Source organism: Triturus cristatus, chromosome 4_1 (genome assembly GCF_964204655.1).
Source record: "Triturus cristatus chromosome 4_1, aTriCri1.1, whole genome shotgun sequence".
NCBI lineage: Eukaryota > Metazoa > Chordata > Amphibia > Caudata > Salamandridae > Triturus > Triturus cristatus.
In genome coordinates this window covers 729,957,650-729,979,546 of record NC_140585.1, presented here as the reverse complement: position 1 = coordinate 729,979,546, position 21,897 = coordinate 729,957,650, and the positions used below count along the sequence as shown (strand labels likewise).

Below are 21,897 nucleotides of genomic sequence, written 5' to 3'. Positions count from 1 at the left end.
ATTGGCGAAATTGCGAAATTTTGCCCTTTATTATTATGGGCCCGTATTTGGCGGGTAGAAGAACTAAGCGGATATGCCAGAGGCCTCAAGGAAATCATGTCATCACCAAGCTGGTATAAAATCAAATGGCTAAAAGACATGAAAAACTTATTAATTAAGTTGGGCCAACTTGAATCATGGCTAAGTAGAACTTCACCCCCAAAGCAAACACTTAAAAAGCTTTATTGGGACTGGATTTGTTCTCAAAGAAACTCTAGCACCTCCCTGGGCAGGCTAACAGAGGACTTTCTGAGGTTCAAAGACTGCCCCAGGCGGGAACTGTACCTGGATGCAATTGGAAAACCCTTTGATAGGGCCTTGTATTTTAGATTTAGAATGGGAACCTTACCACTTAACACCTTTACTAAAAGATGGAAATCCTGTATGGAAATGTCTGAGCTATGCCCATCGTGTCTTGTTAAACCGGAAACATTAGCACATTTTATGTTTGTGTGCGGCGAATATGCTACTCCAAGGAGGGTCTGGCTCAAAAACCTATGCCGTCAGCTGGGGACTAGGAGTCATGATGTGGCAATCAGGATACTTATTTCGGACAGTAGCGTACCCTATGCTTGCGCCCTAGCCAAGTTTCTATCCTGGGCTTGGGCTATCCGGGCCAAAAAGCTAAAACAATCCGTTTAATTCTTTGTTAGAAAAATTTCTTATACTGAAAATGCTGCCATAATTGTTTAACCTCTAAAATTTAATCAACTAGTTGGCTAGTTTAACTGAACAAGCATTTTTTGAAACTATTGCCCTTCCTAGATGTTGGAACAGAGATATAAAATCTTTTTAAATTTATTACTGTTGTTCTTAACTGTAACTTTTTATACACTGAGCTGCTTTTATGATAATGACTTTTTATCGAAATAAAGCTTTGACTTTGACTTGACTTTGACTTAAAATGATATGCATCGAAGGGCATAATAAATGTGATCAGATGTTGAGAATCAGGATGCAGTTCGATCTGATGGTAAGCTGATGACAAATCGATCATAGAAAGCCAAAACTCTTGCCTATAATAGCGACCATTTTATTGATATTTGGTAATGGATGACTGTCTATCCATATGACATTGTTGAAATCACGCAGATCGATCCACATCCTGATGAACTGGTCTGGTTGGCCTATTAGAACAATAGGTGCCAACCATTCTGATGATTCAAGTATGTCTAAATTCTTCTTTTTTTTTTTTACGTTTTAGCTTTAACATAGCATCCTCTCTCACAAAAAATTGAAGATTTTGCACCTTATGAACCCTAGGTTGACAACCTTGTTGCAACACAATCTGGTGTTAAAAGCCTTATAGTTTTCCTAATTTGTTGGAAAAGACTTCCGGAAACAATTTCACAATACCATTGTTTTCAACTGTAGAATTCACTGACAACATTTGCTCGGCAGTGCCATGATGAAAATGCATGCCTGTAGCAGCTTGATGACTAAGACCCAACAATGAACCCTTTCTAGTGACATACACTCTACCACAAATGTTACTGTTCCTAAAAGAAACAATTGCAGTAACTCCACAAAGCCCACATTGTATGTTTTTAGCTTAATGCCTGGTTTACTTAAACAGTTACTTCTGAAAAAGTGACAGTTTTCAAAATCAATGGTGTATCTGACACCAGAATTCCCCAACCTTTTTAATTTGAGTACCATCAATTTTAACTTTGCACATGGGATCTTTCGCACCCAATCATCTCTACTTGGTCAAATCGATGACAGTCCACATATACTTATCAGCAGCTTCATGATGAACCTCTTCATCAACCAAACACAAAAATTGACCATCACTATTTTCATCCAACATAATATCACCATCACTCGCATCACTTACACCTCCAATACACTTAGACGACGTACTTTTACATTCATGTGCATATTGCCCTATGTTTTCACACTTTAAGCAAATTACATCCCTTGCGGTGCACAACTTATCATTGGCCTAATGATTTACAGTGCCACACCTAATGCCCAAGTTTTTTTTTTAACCACTTTCAATAGTCCTTTACCTTAGTCACTGCCTTATTCCAACATTCATCTGAACATTAGATTTCCATTTAACAAAATTAACCTTATGCCCTTCTCTCAGTGACTCACCATTTAACTTGTACTTTACTTCAACACATCTTGGTGTTCATTCCCCTGTGACAATATCCAAGTCTTCTGATGCGTATTAGGGGTGTGCATCATTAATTGATCACAAATGTACTCATCTTGATTACCCATGAATGCACCGTTTTACCAATTATGCTCTCAAACCAGTAAGAACTCAATCTATTGATTCATCAGATGCTCGGACATGTGAATTATACTTATAATGTTACAAAATGACATTGGTCTTTTTACCAAAATGTAAGTCCAATTGCTTCAACGATTTAGAACACAAAGACAAACTATCACTTTCTTCCTGATTTGAATATCAGAAAGTGTGCAATAAATTCTTAGGCCCTCCTGAACCCAATAAATTTAATAATTTTTCTTTCTTCCTTTCATTAGCTAACCTTTCATTACCAGCAGCCAACATGTATTCCACATGTATATTTTAAAACATCAACCAATTCCTCCCATGTAGTTTGAGGATCACCAGGACATGGTAGAACAAGCATTGGCATAGCCAATAGGGTTCGCCTTTGGGACCTTATAGTTTTTTTAGTTATGCTTTACATTATTGTGGGTGAAAGCTAACATATTTATTAGGCATATTATAGAACTGCATTGACACCTGCGCTGTCACTCATACATACACACATAAAACCTCCAACACAGAGTCACTGACAGAGAAGACCGAGAGATACACAACACTAAAAGTGCCACCAACCAAGATATACGCCACTGATGCAGAACACCGATCTACTCGCAACATCGCTGTCAGACAGCCACACACTGCTTCATTTGCACATCCAGTAAGAGAGGGAGAGAGAGAGGGCACACAAAAACCTTCACTGATACGGACACGCCCAGACACATCACTGACAAAAAACGTGTACACGCTCTCATCACTAATACATAGAACCGTGCAATACGGAGGCGGCCCTCGTCGCCTAAAGAGAACTTTCTGTAGCTCAGAGCGGAGCCAGGTCAAAAGTTCACTCAGTGTGCGCCTGCTCGGGCAAGCCGGCGCTGTATTGTTACAGGATAGCCTGGTAAGCAGTTCTTGTACCTGGCTGGCAGCACTTAGGAAAAGACAGACAAGCAAAACGCACACACCAACCCCTCCCTCCCCACACACAAACGCACCGCTCTCAAACTCACTCACACCCCGCCCTCCAACTCCAAAGCTTCCGTTGTCTACAATGCGTGCACATCTTCAGCCACACAGGCAGTAGAAATTATACATACAAGTGCAAGTATATATACAGACTGTGCCGAAGGAACCAGCTCCAGTGACTGCTTCCAACACATTTGTACCTGTATTTTGGGAGATGGTTTAAGTCTGTGGGTGATTTTAATCTGGAAGAAACAATTACAACGGCAAGTCGATAGCACACCCTAGGGTCCCGATCGGGGAGCGGAGTTTACGAGTAGCCAGATAGGTCACAGATTAAGAGTAATGACCGAAACTTAGCCCTGTAGGGAGAATATCTCGACAGCCCAAAAACAGCGAGGGTTAGAATTATAAATACATACTGGAGCTGGGGTCACAAGGCTGTGAACTGGCCCTAGGTAACCTATCGTTTAAAGCAGCGGTTCCCAAACATTTTTGACCCATGGCCCCCTTGACATATTGGCCATTGGCTGCGGCTCCCCATTATTTTACTTTATTGGGGGGGGTGGGGGGGGGGGAGGGAATGTAAGCCCCTCTAGGAGATTACCTTTAGAAATTGGTCAGCTCTTTTCAAGCACTTATGCTTGTGCTAGCATCCACCTTGCTGGAGCGAGCAGCGGCGCGCGGGCCATCTGTTTTCAATTAGCGCGTGCGCCAATTTGTAAAGGTTATCTCCTAGAGCAAAGCATGCTCGCTGCCTAGGCGAGACCTAAAAAGTGGCGGAACAGAAAAATGGGGTAACATTATGACCATACCAATAACAAGTACACTAAGTAACTAAAATAAAGTGGTCACAATTAGTCCACAATCAATGCTGTTGTAAAGTTACTCCAAAATGAGAGAGAAAAGATGAGTTGAGTCTTGTTTTTCTCTCCTATATAAGAATAACCAATGTCACAGATGCCCCAAACCAAAATGGTACCATCTCCAATCGTGGAGCAGTCTAAATAATCACGAGGTGAACAGCTGAGAAGTGTGACTCCCCCACACCAATGCTTATTTGGCCCAATCCCAAATGGCTCCTTGACGGTGACATGTGTGTTCAAGATAGGATGAACAAAGCAAGGCAGTTCATTACAGTAAAATATACCACGTAGGAAGCCACAGCCCAGCATTCTGCTGATGACCGCCGCTGCACCTCACCAATTAGTTGTTGTGAGTTCTAAGTATTCACCATATCCATAAGGAAATCAAAATGGCATTTCACCTCGCAAAGTAGTTTGAACAACACAAGTCCTGAGCACCACTCCGATGCTCAATTCAAGATTGCACCTTGCCGGTGACGTGCGCCCTCTGGCTCAACTGCCAGAGAAAGTTGAATTGCTTCAATGCTGGTGCCCAATCCAGGGTTGAGCCAAGATAATGTGTGTCATGTAGGGTCAGCTGAATAAAATAGGGTGGTAAGACACACCCGGTACACTGTCACTTCTCCTCATGGAGAGATCACACCATACATTAGCCAAACAGGAAGCATCTGCATTTGTGAGTTCGCAGCTGAGTCGCTGCTAGTCACCAACAATGTTGTAAAAGCCAGAAGGCACACGTAGACACATGAAAGAAAAAGTAAAGCTAGTTTATTCCGAAGTCTTCATTTCGTGAAAGGATCAGCAGCCAACTGACATCCCACACTCAAATCTCTCTTTTTTGGGGGGGATGTATTACTTTTTGCTAGTATGTAGGCTCTTTGCACTATGACACTGCTGTTCAGAGTCCGTCTGTATGCTGTGTCCCAAAAACGTGAGATAAAACTGGTTACCACCAAACATCTGATTTAGCTCTCCAGTAAGGTCTTAGTAAGTTGACACAGAAATTACAAAACTGGAGTGGAATTTTAATAACACATGTGGGCTGCAGTTGTAGATTTAAACCAACCTCTTGTTTGACCTAAAGTATGACTGCAGGTACATTATTGCATGGCTGGCTGCAGCTTTACTCTCCCTGCAATCACATATCTGAGTAAAGTGCACTTCCTTGTAGGCAAACTTACTTTTAGACATTCTGTTGGTCTCCCCCAAGTTGCTTTGTAGCTCACAGGGTTGGAGGCCTAATGCATAAAAGTGGGACATGTTGGATATTAAATAAACCGATGGGCCTACAGTGAGCCCCTACTAAACAGTTTTAACTAAATAGGTAAAGGCTTTTTCACAAAGGGTTGAGGCAGAGCCCTGTTCTTTAATATGAATATGGAATAAAGGGCCCCGTGTGCGAGAAGCATTTTATCAAGGTACCCTCGTGGACCTTCTTCTCTGCTCCAAGAAAGGGGTGAAATAAGTCCCAGACAAGGATGTGATGGTGGCTCCCCTTATCTGTAGTGTGGGTTATGAGAAGGGGTTTGGAGTCCGAGAGGGAAGATTCATGTATGCCATTCTGAATAGAGCTGTCTGGTATATGCCCAAGATTAAGGATGAGCTTTACTATCAACTATTTTTCAGGAAATCCATCTCCTTCATCTGGGCAAAGGAGTCTGTTGCAGATATGGATTTCAGAGTCAGACACTTATTTTCAATGGACCTACATAAGCTCAAACTTTGCTGGAAAAGGTCATAGGAGGACAAACCAACAAATCGTGGCAACCTTAGTTACACCTTACTCGGGGAGCTGCTGCACCCTTTTCACGTCCTCCAATCCAGATGCAAAAAAAGAAAAAGTTAGAATTCTCAATTCTTGAAGATGGAAAAGTCACTCCTTGTCTCTTACAGCTCACAGGTCCTCAAGGTATGCTTCTAGAATATAGCTCCCTTTCTTGTTAGGGCTGCCCTAGGGTCCAGAGCAGTCTACTCCCAACTAGACAGCTGCCTCTCCTACACTAGATTGGATTTCCTTGGCCTTTTGTGTACCTGAAGCTGTGCAAGATGCCAGCCAATTGCGCATTAGAGAGCACGTCTAGTTGCTGAGTTCAATTGGAGAGCAGCAAACACCTCAGTTTTCCTCAAATGCAGGCCAGGCTGGATTTTAAATTCTGATATTTTCTGTTCCTAGGTGTGGGTGAGGGGTGCTTTTTTGTTTTGTTTACTGCACTGGCCAGTGATTGGTGACATTTACTGGGCAGTATCTGCAGAATTCCTTTGAAAGCTCATCCTTCTTATTGAGCACATCCCAGACATCTCAAATGATTTAGAGGTTGGTGGGTGTGTTACTGTGTCACAAAAGTGACATGTATCTAGTTAGCCTTGTTGCAAGTCCATTATATCCTATGGCACTTTTAGTAAGAAGGTGGTCAGGATATTCATCACATTTATGACGAACTAACCCTTTCCACGGCTCTACGTTCCAAGGTAAAACATTGCCATGGTGTGATATACAGGGTTTACCCTACTCATTGCTGTCAACCTCTAATCGCAGCTCTATACTATGAACATTGACCTTTGTGTAGGCCTGGGCGAAGCACTACGCTACGCTCGCGTAGTTTGCGAAGTTCGCGCTACTTCGCGCTACGCGAACTGCACGTAGCACAGTGCGAACACGCGTAGCGTAGTGTTGCGTAGTGCTGCGGTCATTTTTTGCTTGCTCGCGGTCCTCAACGTCAAGTTGGCGACCGCGAGCAAGCAAAATGACATCCTGGCGAGACTTTTTCCTTGTTCGCGATCGCGAGCATGGAAAATAAACCTCCCGGCGAGATTCCCAACGCGAGAAGGTCAGGTTTCTCATTGCGAGGGGTCGCGTATGCTCGCGACCGCTCGCGATGAGAAACTACCAGTTCGCGTTGAGAAAGCTGCAGCTCGAGTAAAAATCTACTCGAGCAGCAGAAAACTACAGCTCGCACTGTGCAAGATGCCATTTTCAATGATTGCACAGTGCCGGTTGCTTGTCCGCACTGTGCAATCATTGAAAACAACATCTTGCACAGTGCGAACATGTTACTTCGCAGTTCGCGAAGTGCTACGCGTAGCTCGCGTAGTGCGAACTTCACTTTGCGTAGCTTCGCGAAGTGCTACTTCGCGAACTACGCCCACCCTTACCTTTGTGCTCTGCTGTTCCTTAGCACTTTTTTTTCTTAAATCTTTCGAAATTCTTATCTCTGGTTCACTGGATCCAGTTTTAGGGGCCGGTTACGATGTCCGTCAGAAAGGCTCTGAACAGCATTCAGATTTTCCTAACCCATGGTGGGACCCAGGTTTCTGGCTGACTTGGAAACATTTCCGACTGACTGATTACGATAGAAGTTAACCGTTTAGTCGTTCTGACTCTGTTCCGACTGGCATTCGGAAACTCAGAGTGGGTCGAAGCCGTATCGTACATCACTATGGACTGTGTTTCCAACCGACGTATTACAATGTCGGATTTAGACAGCCTTTCTGAATCGGTCTGTCCGACATGGAATGGCTGGTGGAGACTGACTATGAGGGCCAGTAGCAGGCCCCCCTTCACCCAGAAGCCTCTGGTTGGGGCCTGCGGGGTAACCATGCGACCCCTCTTTACAACCATGCACAGTGTGGCAGGCACCAGGGGGGGCCTGCCACAGGGTGCAATGTTTTCCGCAACCACCCCTTTTTTCAATGGGAGCTTGTGTTGTCGGTCAGCACACAGGCTCCCATTGAAGTCAATGGAAGTCCGACCGCACAGTGTTTAGAAACATCGTGTTTGGTCGGACTCGCCGAACCTGAGTCGGTCGGATTGCTTTCCGACCAACATCGTAATAAGGTCATTCGTTTTTTTTGTTGTCATTTTGCTTACGACATTACTCCTTATTTCACTAATGTATTGATGGTTTTCTTGACTTAAGTATTGTTTGGTGATGCTTGAACCAATTCCTCTGTGGAAAAACCTACTGCTTTAGCAACAAGGGGATGAGCAGTTTTATTATAGAACTGTATTGTGATCTAGCAGGATATTCACTTATTTATTTGGTAGAGTACCTTCAACTCAAATTTATGACTCAATTTCTTAAGTAAATTCTGTCAAATATTGCTATATTTATCTATAAAAGTCAAACAAGGATAATAAATTATCTAATAGTTTGATGGAAGAAAGGTAACATTTACTTTGTACTCCAAATTAAGCCTGCATTGGGAGTGGGTAAGGATGGATGAATTGCTACAAATGTGCAAGCAGCAAAGAAAGGGGGCTGCTCTATGCAATAAAGCCATTGGCCTTCCTGCAGATCTGTCAATGAATGGTAATGCTTAACATGTACCAACCCTGCTGAGAAATGCAGGAACTGTCTTCACACCATATTACTTAGATTATGTTTGAAATTTCCTGCCAGTACAGGCAACAATAAGTAATCACTTTCCCTTGCAGCACGTAACTCTTTACACGGAAAGAAAGAAAATTACCGGTGATGTTTTACAATATTGGGTAAGGTTTTAGAGAATTAAAAATTGCAGGTGAAAGAGTACAAAAGTGAGACTCCACAAGAAGCACTTGCATGTGTTAATTGAGCGCAAACAAATACCTGTAGGGGTCAAGGCACTAGCTCAAAGTGATAAAAACTGAAGCACTTTATTGGTTACCTAATTGGCAAAAAGTCATGTTTTTAAAGCCTTCCTAAACATAAGAAAATTTGATATGGCTCTGATGTGAGGAGGGGGTATATTCCATTATTTTGCCATTGAAGTCACAAAACTTCTTCCCATCCAGTTTTTAAGCCTAGAATCTGTTGACCACCAATTTCTGAGCACCCATAAATCAAATATTTCTCCCCAATCTGTACCATTTAAAGGAATATTGCAGAAAGTCCGTGCCAGTTCCATACAGAGACTTATGAGGCAGGCATAGGGCCTTGAATTTAACACGTTGCCTGACACCCAGTGGAGCTTGGTGATGACCTGTGCAATTGACTTGTGTTTAGGGATGTGTGCCAAACTTCTGGCAGCTGAATTACACAGTACCTGTAGCCTATTTAAATGTTGATGCTGCACATTAAGAAAAAGGGCATTACATTAATCTACTGTGACTAAAACTAAAGCCGTAATTTCAGTTTTTTGCGAACGTAAAGGAATGAAAGGAAATACTTTTTAAAGCATCTAATGATTAAAAAATCAGAAGATGTCTTTGCATTAACCTGTAGAACAAATGTCAGGTTGTTCTCCATAACCACACCTATGTTTTTGCCTTCCTCAGTGGAACAGGAAGCAAGCCATCTCAGCGAGGACGGAGGCCACGCCCCATTCTGAGGCCATGCCCCCGACGCCGCCCCTCCACACCTATAAATGTGCATCTTTCGGACGCGCAGCGGACGAGCGCAGTGGGCGAGCCGTCTGCGCGCCGAAGGTGCGCCAAAGGTAAGCCCGTCTGCGCCAGGCCGCGCACTAGGGCACGCCACGCTGGCCATCTCATCTCATACTCGTCTCAATCTCTCAAAGAGCTACAGCATCTTGCCCCCCCCGCTGTCTCCTAACACCAACCGCCGTATACACACAGCCGGCCTTACGCACCCCGCTCTACACCCTCCATGCGGACGCACACCTTCAGTCAACCCGTCCAGGAACGCTATCTCCATCAGGGTGTCATATTTCAACACCCGCTCTCTAGTAAAGCACTATGAAGATATCTTCATCCTGTTGACTGACAACAGCCCGACATACTCCTGCTCACGGAAACATGGTTAACGTCAGAGTCCCTCCCAGATATCTTGGCGGCCCTCCCCCCTGACTACTACATTCTCCATGCCGATCGCCCTGGTGACCGGCCCGGAGGTGGGGTGGCAGCCATCATATCCAAGCGCCTGAACTCTATCTCCTCTCTTTCCCTCCCACTTCCTGAGGTGGATAATTTACTTATTAGCGTGGAAATTGGCACCGGTGCCCTCACCTTCCTCCTTTTATACCGGCCTCCACATCCTATGCCATCCTTTTCTACCATCTTGAGCGAACAACTGTACAATCTATTAACGCAGCACTCCAGTTTCGCCCTCTTCGGCGACTTAAATTATTGGTTCAATGACACTAACGCCGGTCCCCATGCTATAGAGCTCTTTGAGACTCTTAGTAGTCTGAACCTCAACCAACAGGTCACCCAACCCACCCACACGAAGGGCCACATCCTGGATCAGATCTGGACCTGCAATCTGGCTCTGTCCCAGCCAGCTATATCCCCCTGTGACTGGTCAGACCACTACTTAGTAGACACCACCATCACTGTCGTCGGCCGGACTCCTGCTCCTCTGATGGCTGGCGGCTCCTCACGAAAATGGAGTACATATGACTCCCAGGGCTTCCTCACAACCCTGGCCGACACCCGTCCAGTCTTCATCCCCTCTGATAACATCGAAGGAATAGAACACGACATCGGATCCTGGCTGAAGTCGGCCAGCGACCTCTTTGCCCCCTTGATCAAATTCCCCCCCCACTAGGCATCACAACTCCCACAGGTGGTTCTCTGATGACTTTAAGCAACACAAATTAAAAACGCGCCAGCTGGAACATATTTGGAGACGCAATTATTCCTACTCAGCCAGGCAGTCTTACATGACTGCGCGCAGAGAATACAAAACTGCCATTACCCTAGCCAAAACGGAACACTTCTCCAACAGGATCTCGTCAGCAGTCAACAAATCAAAGGAGGTGTTCAAAGTCATGAATGAACTTACTACTGACGACAGAACCCTCCCAGCCCAGACCCCTACTCAAGAGGCATGTGACCCCCTCAACCTCTTTTTTGTGGAAAAGATTGCAAAAATCAAAAACTCTATACCTCCCCTACCCCAGCCATACCCATCGGACACTTCCTCTGACAATCCCTCTACCCTCTCTACCTTCTCCGCCCTGAACCCTATCTCATTAGCGGAACTCGCCACGCACGTGAAATCTGGCTCTCCTAATGACAGCTGTCCGCCATCTGTCTTGCGGAGTATCTGCCTCAATCTACCCGATTGTATTCTACCCCTGCTGAATGGCTCACTCAGCAGTGGCATCGTCCCTAGCTCTCTCAAGGAGGCCATCCTTGTGACCCTCCTCAAGAAACCTGGCGCCGACCCCGCAGAACCGTCGAATTATCGCCCCATCTCCCTCCTTCCCTACTTTTCAAAATTAATGGAGGCCCACGTCACCCGATGTCTGTCAAATTTTATCGAATCCTCTTGTCACCTCGAGCCCAATCAAGCTGGCTTCAGGCATGCCCACTCTACTGAGGCCGTCATCTTGGCAGTCCTGGACACACTCAGGAGCAATTTTGATGCGGGGTCTCCCCAAGCCCTCGTACTCCTGGACCTGTCGGCCGCGTTCGACACGGTGGACCACAACATCCTTCTCCACCGTGTCGGACAGGCAGGCATCCAGGGTTCCGCTCCTGAGTGGGTCGAGTCTTTCCTGACTGGTAGAACACAGGCTGTCCGCCTGGGCCCCTACACTGCAACTAAAACCCCCACGACCTGCGGAGTCCCCCAGGGCTCCTCCCTCTCACCGCTCCCGTTCAACCTATACCTCCGGCCCTTGATTCACTCTCTCCAGAAATGGGACATCATTATCTACAACTACGCCAACGATTTACAGATTGTCCTCCCGCTCAATTCTCCCCATGCCATCAAAACATTTCACGCAGTTATGATCCACATCCAACATTGGATGAACCAGAATCAACTGAAGCTAAACCCCGGGAAAACCGAGCTCCTCCTTCCTGGACTCAGCCATGCTCATTGGGGCCCGCAGTTCTGGCCCTCGGAGCTCGCCCCCCCCCAGTCCCGGTCAAATCAGTGAAGAGTCTGGGAGTGATTATCGACACCGAACTGTCCCTCAAAGCCCAAGTGGGTGCGGTAATCTCATCTTGTATGTACCAGCTTCGGAAGATTCGCAAAGTTCGCCACCTACTTCCGCTCGCCGCACTTACCCAAGTTGTCATCTCACTTGTGCTTTCCCGTCTGGACTTCTCCAACTCCCTTTACTACGGTCTCCCACAATCTCTGCTACACCGCCTTCAGGTAGTTCAGAACCAAGCGGCCCGACTCATTCACAAAACCCCCAGATGGCAATCGGCCAAACCCTTACTTCACAGACTGCACTGGCTACCAATAGGCCAAAGGGCAGCTTTCAAGGTGGCCTGCCTCACATTCAAAGCCCTTCACTGTTACGGCCCCGCGTTTCTCAAATCCTTAATTACTCCTCATCGTCCAACGCGCAACCTCCGATCAGCTCACCGTCATCTACTAGTCACCCCCAAAGCTAAAACCAAGAAATTCGGTGGTCGCCGCTTCTCCCACCTGGCTCCCGGGCTTTGGAATCTCCTCCCTCTCTCCATCAAATCCACCCCTTCTCTCCTGAACTTCAGGAAATCACTAAAAACCCACCTCTTCCCTCCCCTTGGTTAAAACCACGCCACTCACGCTTTCTCCCTCACTCACTCTGTCTTAAAGCGCCAGGAAGCCTTTGGTGTCAGCGCGCTCTATAAATTGCACTTAAGATAAGATAAGCCCATTTCCTCCGGCCACCATGATGGGGACCACAGGGAGAGGTTCATTCCAAACAAGATGACCTTTGTTGTCCCCGAGTTGAGTTGAAAGCAATTTTGATCCATCCAGTTGTTTTCATACAGTCATGGAAGTTTCCACCCCATAGTTGTGGGGAGGACATAGCTACAACAATGTGGGTATCATTTGTATAGGAGGTAAGATCCAAAGTGAATGATCTTATCAATGCTGCTGGTGGTTTAAAATAAATGTTAAATAAGGTGGGACTGAGAGCAGCTCCCTGCGGAATGCCACATGGCAGACAGAACGGTTTGGAAACAAAAGGGTCCAAGCCACCATTTTTCTTTTTCCAGGAAGAAATCACTTTAGCATTTTTAGTGCCAAGTCCCTGATGCCAACAGCCCTGAGAAAGTGGATTGGGTTCATTCTTTCATTTAAATAACTTTATTATAATTACATTTACTGCATTGATTTACTTGCAGAAAAAGTACTTCAGTCCTAAAACGGTAAATATTGACTTTGGATTCTCTTTTAATGCAATTTATATCGATATAATTGCAGTGATGTTTAGGGTTAGCATTGCGGTTAATGTAAGTTTTACAGAGTGACATTTATTGTTAAGATTAGGGTTAGCCTTGGGTTTAGTGTAGGTTTTACAACTGTAATTATGGTTCCAATCATGAATTATGATGTAAGGTTATCATTAGGGTTGTATCACACAAAGAAGGACCAGAGGAAATTTAAAGACTTGCAGGGGCTGTATCCCCATTATATAACTCAAAAACCCTGCATGAGCCCTAGCAGTGCCTCTGACATTGCCGGACTCTAAAATGGAGGCTGAAAACAACAACGTTAAGATTCTCGCTTTCTAACTGACCGGCCCCCAATCATTCAAAGATATTGCTGTCATGGAGGTTCCCCCCCCCCCCTCCTCATTCAATATTGAAACCCTCACCCTATCAAGGAAGGAACACAGGCTCGCCACAAACCGCAAACACATCCTAGTCTAAAGTATCAACCATCGTGGAACGACACTGGCTGATACCACCCGCAAGCTTACCCCCCCCTAACAACGGAGGACTCGCACCAGAATTACAGACTATAGCTTGGGACGTACTATCACTGCTGCCTTCTCTGACTCCCCGAACACCCACCTGCCATACAGAATTATGGTAATGTTATCATTCCCCCAAACACCCAACTACATAAGTCATACAGCTATCACTATACTCACTCATAGCCCTCCTAATATACGACCGATATAACCCTCGGAGGATCACTATTCACTCACTTCAGGCACGGACCCCGAATCACCTACCTCACTGGACATCTCCTTAGTACCAGAATGCCACAACGCATACATAATGAAATACCCACCTAATCTAACTAAAAAGGCTGCCAAAACCTTGTCTTCTCAAATCACATCCAGAAACACTCATATCCAATATCAATACTTCTGCACATCTAAAGGAACCATAACTAGTGATCTCATATTTTACACACAAAAAAGAGCCCAATGGAGACAAACGCTCTATTTAACGATATCTATTGTCGCAGCCAGAAAAACGGCATACAGCCTTACAATCTGCATAGCCCCCTCCCCCGTCCTCAATGCAAAACTCTTATCCATTTTCAACCAGGGGATTTTACTCATACATTCATCTGATCACCATCTCTACCTTTTCAATCACTTCTTCTCTATCGTCAAACAGAAGGTAAATAATAATAATAATGATAATAATAATAAAACAGACCCCTCTCCTCACAACCCTACCAGCATAGATAGTCCGCTCCTTTCACCTTCTCGCACAACCTCACCAAACATACCACACTTGACCAACCCAACCACCCCTCCGTACTGTGCTGAGGCAACCCCAGCTCACCACACCACTCCTTGCTCGATCACCACGTCGAGAAGGAACACATTGACAAATGTGTCCACCACCACCTCCCAGCATCCATGCCCTAATTACAACGCAAAAAGTGCACCAACACACTCACCCCTCCCCCTCCACAAAATGTACACAACAAAGAAACTCAGACAAACAGACATCTCAGTACTTCGCGCCCCAAAGCCCATCCCCCAACCACCATGCTGAGATTAAATCTTGACTTGGAGAAATCACACAGGCTCGACAGCGACTCAAAACTGACCTACTGAATCTAACAAACATCACATCTGAGATCGCATACAACAGAGGACCATCAAAGTAACAGGAGAATAATAGACCACTACACCTTAACACACACCACTCCCATCTCCCAAGAAACACTCAACAGGTCCACCCTTTTTCACCCACCCCTGGTCACAAAACTGCAATCCACACCCTACCACAACTCCTCCTCAGGACCAACCAGGACCAATGTTCCCCTCTCTGAAAAGGACATCCAGGCCCTTCTCACATACAGGACAAAACATCATGACTTTCCACATAATCTGAACCCCATCTTAACAATTGCATAGAACCCACAAAGAGAACAAAAACCAAACTCTAGAGAGGTAAAAAAAAAAAGTCAACCTCAAAATAGTACCTCTCACAGAGAACTTCAACGAACGCCAATCCTCACCTGAAGTGCATGCTCCTAAATTGCAGGTTGACGGTAAAACACGCAGCTGACATAGCAGACCTCATTCTTGCGAATGATCTTGACCTAATCCTTCTAACCGAAACATGGCTAAAGACAGATTCTGCACCAATCCTTAACATTCTAATCCCTCCAGGCTTTGGCATCATAAGGGCAGACAGACCAAAAAGATCAGGGGGTGGCATAGCCTGTATACATCGCAATAACCTCAAGGTAAACCAGTCACAAACCACCGACCACCCCACCTGCAAATACCTAAGCATAAACATTGTAGGCAACAACAGTCCACTGTGTAAATTACACCTGAACTACCACCCTCAGGCAACATCCACTCCTTTCTCGAACAAATCATGGAAATCATCTGCTCCAACACTGAACAACACTGCGCTTACATCTTCCTCTGAGACTTCAACCTTCACTGGAACGATCGCAACGACCCCTCAGTCAATAGCCTAAAAACCTTCCTCACTGACCTCAACCTGGTGCAAATCTGTGACAGCCTGACACACAACTTGGGTGCTACACTGTATCTCGTCCTTGCTAGACCAAATTCCACCAAACTAGAATCGATCATTGCCTCTGACTGTACAGATCACCACTACATCACCTTCCTTATAACCAAACCAACTAAGACACACAAACCCCAACTTGAGAAACCCAAACAATGGAAAAGGAACACCCGTGACATTAACCTCAACAATTTAACATGCCTCAGCAACAACATACTACTGCAGCGAGTACACATTACAGAGGTCTTTGACCTCACTAACCACAGATTGTGGCTATGTTTTATTGCCCCAGCACAGCAGATGTAACATACACCTTACAATCGCCATAGTCAGAGTAACTTTGACTCCGCAGCCCGAGTCGTTGCGCGTCACAAATGGCAGGGATTCCAATTCTGGTCTGCTATCTCCAAGTTGTGATTGACCTCATCTAATTTTGCTTTCTGATTATAATCTTATGACCCTTTGTGTGTTTAACACATGTTGAATCCACTGTATACACTGTGTTTTTTGGAACTACATTTTATAACTACAGTTACATCACCACCTTTATGTCTCTCTAGGGACTGAATGCGGCCTTGAGTTTATGCTACAGAGGTAACAGGTATTCTTGCACTCACCCGACAAGTAGGGTAGGTGCATTTTGTCATGTTTACGGTAAACCAGATTACTATATATACTGCAACTATAAACATGTATATTAAAGGCTGTATGTTGTACTGTTGCTTAAGTGCATTTATTTTTGTTTCTCTTTCTAGGGAGTTTTGCAGACCTGTACTTCCAAAGTACATTCTACATTTTGGTGACAATTCACTCGACCTACTGGTTTTCTATATTGAGTATACCACAGCTTTATAAGTGATTCACTGAAAAAACCATAGGTTTCACACATGTTATAGTTAGCGGAAATTTTACTGATGAAAAAACCAATGAAATTCCCCCGTTATAGTTAGTGCAGGCAACTATAACTCACGCGACCGCAATCCTCTGCTGATGCTAATACTGTATTTAGACACTTATTTGCCCATGTCTTCTTCCATACATTTTTAGCTATACATATATTACAAATATTTTTTTTTCATAAAGAGACATATGTCATCAGCAGAAGATTGCGGTCGCGTGAGTTATAGTTGCCTGCACTAACTATAACGGGGGAATTTCATTGGTTTTTTATCAGTAAAATTTCCGCTAACTATAACGTGTGTGAAACCTATGGTTTTTTCAGTGAATTTGTACGGTTTTTTAAATGCTAAGTTACTTTACGCCATTCATGGCGTGCGCACCCACTTAACGCAGTTCGTTCCGTGCGCGCACCGTGCGCGCACAGTGAGCACGCGGTGCGCTTCGGGCACCGCGCGCCCACTTTACGCAGTTAGTGCCGTGCACGCACGGTGGGCACGCGGTGCGCTACGCGCACCGCGTGCCCACGTTACGCTAGATGGGCCATGTACGCACGATGCGCTTCGCGCACCGTGCGCACATGGAGGACATATGATGCACTTCGTTTTGAAAGGTAATATTTTAATTTTTCGTACATTTTATAAGCCATGCACCAATGGTGCCCTTCGGGCACCATTTGCACACGGGGTGGAGAGAGTGTGGATAATTTTTTTTTTTATTTTTTTTTTTTATATTTTATTTTAACTCATATCGACCGCCAGTAGGTAATATGTGGTTATTGGCACGTTATATATATATATATATATTTTTTTTTTTCACGTTCTTGTGGTCCTGATGGAAGCCGCAGCATCCCTTCGGGGAGCACTAGGCTGAAACAGGTCAACCTCTCCACTATTTTTGACAAATTGAATATCCCTCAGTCGAAGATTATTTTCTTTTTAATCCTAGCCTATGTATGCAATATTAAAGTTGTGTAGCATAACTTAGAGCTAGTTTTAACAACACTTCCCTTATTCACTTAACTCCTCCCAATTCCCAGCTCATCTAGAGGTTTAGTATACCTCATTATCTCTTTCAAACATACCTGAGCTCCTCCCTCTCAGAGAGGGGGTTGCAGCCCGCACTACGACTAGGTTCATAGGGCGAGGAGATCCCCCCCCCCCCCTATGATGAAGCATGCCACCTTCGTGTGGGTGATGGTAATCATGCTAAGCAAGGGATACTCCCACATTTGACGTTTGCATTAGACCCAGTGGCCTTCTATTGTGTTTTTTTTATCATTCGGGTTAGTCATTAGATGGATGTTGGATGTTAAAGCAATGGTCATTTACTGTCTGCTAAAGGGGGCAGAAGTAATTGTGGTCACTTTAGTGGTATTCATCGGAAGTCAACGAGATGGGTGATCAAAGTAAAGGTGTCTTGGTAATGGTGGTCATAGTAATGATTTTTATCCTATAATCCTGAAACAGGCAGCTTTGATCCATTCATGTGTCTAGAGTCCCATTTGCGGTGAAGGTAACTGGTTATATTTATTTCCCAGGCATGTTGTAGAAGTACGATTAACAGTGTACACTTGAACGTTGCTATTTGTTACAAAGAGTGTTGAGATTTTTAAGAGCTGTATAGGGACAACGCATTTAAGAGGTTTGAATCGTATTAAAAATGTGTTGGTTTTTTTTAACCAGTTATTAGACTTGGCACCATTGGTGTGGGTCTCCCTTCCATTTTTTTTTTTTGCTGTTGCCTCATCTGTTTTTGTTGGTGTAGATGCTTTGGGCACTTTGCCACTTTGTTCAGTGCCAAAGTGCGAGTGTTCCCTTTTTGTAAAAATTGATGTAATGGATTAGTGATTCCATGATTGGCTGATTTGATTTACTTGTCAGACCCTAGTACAGTGCAACATGTGTGCCCAGGGCCTGTAAATTGCGGTTCTCCTATTTACATGACTAGAGAATCTGGATTTCATTAAAGACACGGAGGCTAACTTTATGCATATTACTTTTAATGCGTCACCAAGCAGCCGCATACATCATAAAGAACAAGTTCCAGAATAGAACGTTAACATAAGGTAAAAGGCATGAGACCATAACAATCAGCCTCTTTTAAATGCAATGTAGAGCAGGATAAGATGCGAAGAGTCACAGTCCAAAAAACAGCATAGAGTTCCATGGGATTATCAACAAACGAATAAAAGAAGAACGATGGGAGAGCCAGAGTTGAAATCTTCTGAGGCAAAGATTATGATTGATTATCTGAAAAAGAAAGAGAAGTACAAGTAACTCCAGAGTAATAAATGCTAAATTGAGGAGGCAAGAAAAGAAGTTAGACAAGGTATAACAATTTCATCATGAGAGAGTCAAAAAGTAAAATACGTTAAAATATATAAGAGCAAACAGTAAACATTAGTACTGTAAGTTAAATGTCTTAAGATATAGACAATAAAGGGAAAGGGAGGGAGGGATAATGTTAGCCTCCGTGTCTTTAATGAAATCCAGATTCTCTAGTCATGTAAATAGGAGAATCGCAATTTCATTACAAGACCGGAGGCTACATTATGCATGTTGGTAGCTTTGTAAGACCACATCAGACCTATGCGAAACTGGTTTACAATAATGCATAGCAAAGGTAGTAGCATTAGACCAGTCGGCAGCTTTAAGGATGTCATCCAACTTACCTCCAGACCAGAAGGACTTACTGGCCATAGCACCTCTGATAGAATGAGCTTTAAAGATATTTAAATCAACACCAGCCAAGTTCATAGCAATTTTAACCCACCTAGAAATGGAGGCAGAAGTAATAGCTTTGTGAGGTTTAACAAAGGAGATAAGTAGCTGATTTACATCAGGGGAACGTAGAGGGTTCATTCTAGTGTCGTATTTTTTCATGCACTCCACAACACAAAGTTTTTTGCAAAGGTCAAAGCGAGGATAGAAAATAGAATCAGACATAGTTTTGGTTCTTCTAAATAAATCGAATTTGACTCCAAACATGTTGTAGGATCTATTGGAGATTTCAAGTGCTTTAACGTCTGAAACTCTATGACAAGAAATGAGACAGAGTAAGGTGGCCAGCTTGATAGATAGATTTTTTCTATTCAAAAGAGTTATCAGGCCAGTTAGAAAAGAGATCGAGGATCAAATTAACGTCCCATAGAGACTGATATCTAGGTTTAGGAGGTCTCCCGAGTCTAATACTTTTAAGCACCCTGCAAATAATTGGGTTTTTGCCAATAGTTTTGCCATTGATGAGAGAATGTCCTGCAGAGATAGCAGATCTATAGCAATTGATCGATCTATAGCTAAGACCACGTTCGAATTGTTCCACAAGGAAATTAACTGTCAACGATAGGTGCTTCCACGGAATCCAGATTCCTTTCCAAGCACCAACGTACCCAAAATTTCCAGATGTTATTATATCGGTAGTGTGTGCCTGGTGCCCAAGATTCTCTGAGGAGAGTTGAAGCTGTTGACGAAAGGCCTGCGAGATCATTGGATCTCCTGACACTCTCCAGGCAAGAAGGTTCAAATTCCCTGAATGAACAAGAGGGTGAATTCTCCCGTCTACGTCTGTAAGAAGATCTACTAGGGATGGAATCAAGAAGGGGAGATCGCAGGCTAGTTCCAGGGTGGTTGGAAACCAAGCCTGAGATGGCCCGGAGTGACTAGGACAATTGATCAACGTTGATGTCTCACTTTCTGAAGAACTCTCAGAATCATTGCGAATGGGGGAAAGGCATAAGCTTTCTTCCCTGACCAGCACTGAAGGAAAGCGTTTACTGCTAGAGCACCCGGGTCTGGCATCCAGCTGTAATAGTCTTCTAGTTGGCAAGTTAATCTGCTGGCAAAAAGATCTATTTTCATTGGCCCCCAAAATTTGTTGAGAGAATTGAAGACAGAGACGTTGAGTTTCCAGTCGCTGTGGTCCAAAAGGAACCTTGAATTCCAGTCCGCCGAAATATTTGATTTCCCTGGAAGGTATTCGGCTTTCAGGGAAATCTTGTGTTCCAGACAGAACATCCAGAGTTTTCTGGCTAGATTGGACAGGTCTACAGATCTGGTTCCACCTAGGCGATTTATATATGCAACTGCGGACATATTGTCCATTTTCAAAATGACACATCTCCCTTGAAGGGAGTGCTTGAAGCTCATTAGAGCATATAGGCCGGCGGTCAGTTCTAAGAAGTTTATGTGGTGTTCGGATTCTTCCTGAGACCAAACACCCCCTGTGTTCTGATCTAAGAGGCAGGCTCCCCAACCATGAAGGCTTGCATCGGATTCTAAAACGAATTCTGGTGCTGAACCAAAAATTGCTTTTCCGTTCCAAGCATCCAGGTTCTCTAACCACCAAGTCAATTCTATTCTTGCTTCGGGATCCAGGGAAATGCGATCCCCGTACCATAGGCCTGAGCGAAGGGCTCTTGCTTTTATTCTCTGAAAAGCACGATAATTTAGGGGGCCAGGAAAGATAGCTTGGATGGAGGAAGAAAGTAGGCCTAGTAGTCTGGCTAGTTCCCTCAAGGATAAGTTCTCCAATTTCAACACGTGCCTTATCTCCTCTCTGATTTTCGTTATTTTCTTTGGGGGAAGGAGGAGAAGACATTTCGTGGTGTCTACTGTGAATCCTAAAAATTCCATGGTCCTGGAAGGGGATAGTGTGGATTTCTCTTTGTTTATGATAAAGCCTAGACTCTCCAACAAGTTTATTGCAGTTTCCAGGTCTTGGATTATCTGAGAGTGGTCTTGTGAAAGAATAAGGATGTCGTCTAGATAAATGATCATACGGATCCCTTTTTCCCTCTAAGAAGATGCTACTGATCTCATTATTTTGGTGAAACACCATGGTGCGGAGGAAAGCCCAAAGGGAAGAGCCTGGAATTGAAAAAGGTGGTTTTTCCATATAAATTGGAGAAAGGGTTGGTGGGCTTGGGCCATAGGGATGGTAAAATAGGCGTCCTTTAGGTCTAGTTTGACTAGCCAGTCTTTTTCTAGTAGTAAATCTCTGAGTAGATGGATACCTTCCACCTTCCATCTTGAAGTGTCTGTAGACTAGATATTTGTTGAGCTCCCTTAGGTTTATGACAGGTCTCCACCCTTTGTCTTTTTTCTCTACGAGGAAGAGAGTACTTATGAACCTTAGGTTCTCTATTGGAACCTCTATGATTGCCCCTTTCTGAAGCATTGAAGAAATCTCTCCCACTATTATTTTTTCCTGATCTAAGGTGAGAGGGATATCTCTCGGGAAAGAAGTTTGATAGG

The 21,897-nt window shown here is 44.2% G+C and overlaps 1 protein-coding gene across 14 annotated transcripts in view; it reads left to right on the top strand.

Annotated features, from left to right (window-relative positions):
- Positions 1–21,897, top strand: part of C4_1H12orf75 (chromosome 4_1 C12orf75 homolog) — a 358,071-nt gene that overhangs the window by 83,125 nt on the left and 253,049 nt on the right. For 2 of the 14 annotated variants that reach the window (XM_085653209.1, XM_085653206.1), the window contains exon 3: positions 16,306–16,339. The exons of the other annotated variants lie outside the window; for them this stretch is intronic. In XM_085653209.1, coding sequence (XP_085509335.1) covers positions 16,306–16,339 — 34 coding nt within the window. The remainder of the gene's footprint in view (positions 1–16,305; positions 16,340–21,897) is intronic. 14 annotated transcript variants of the gene reach the window in all.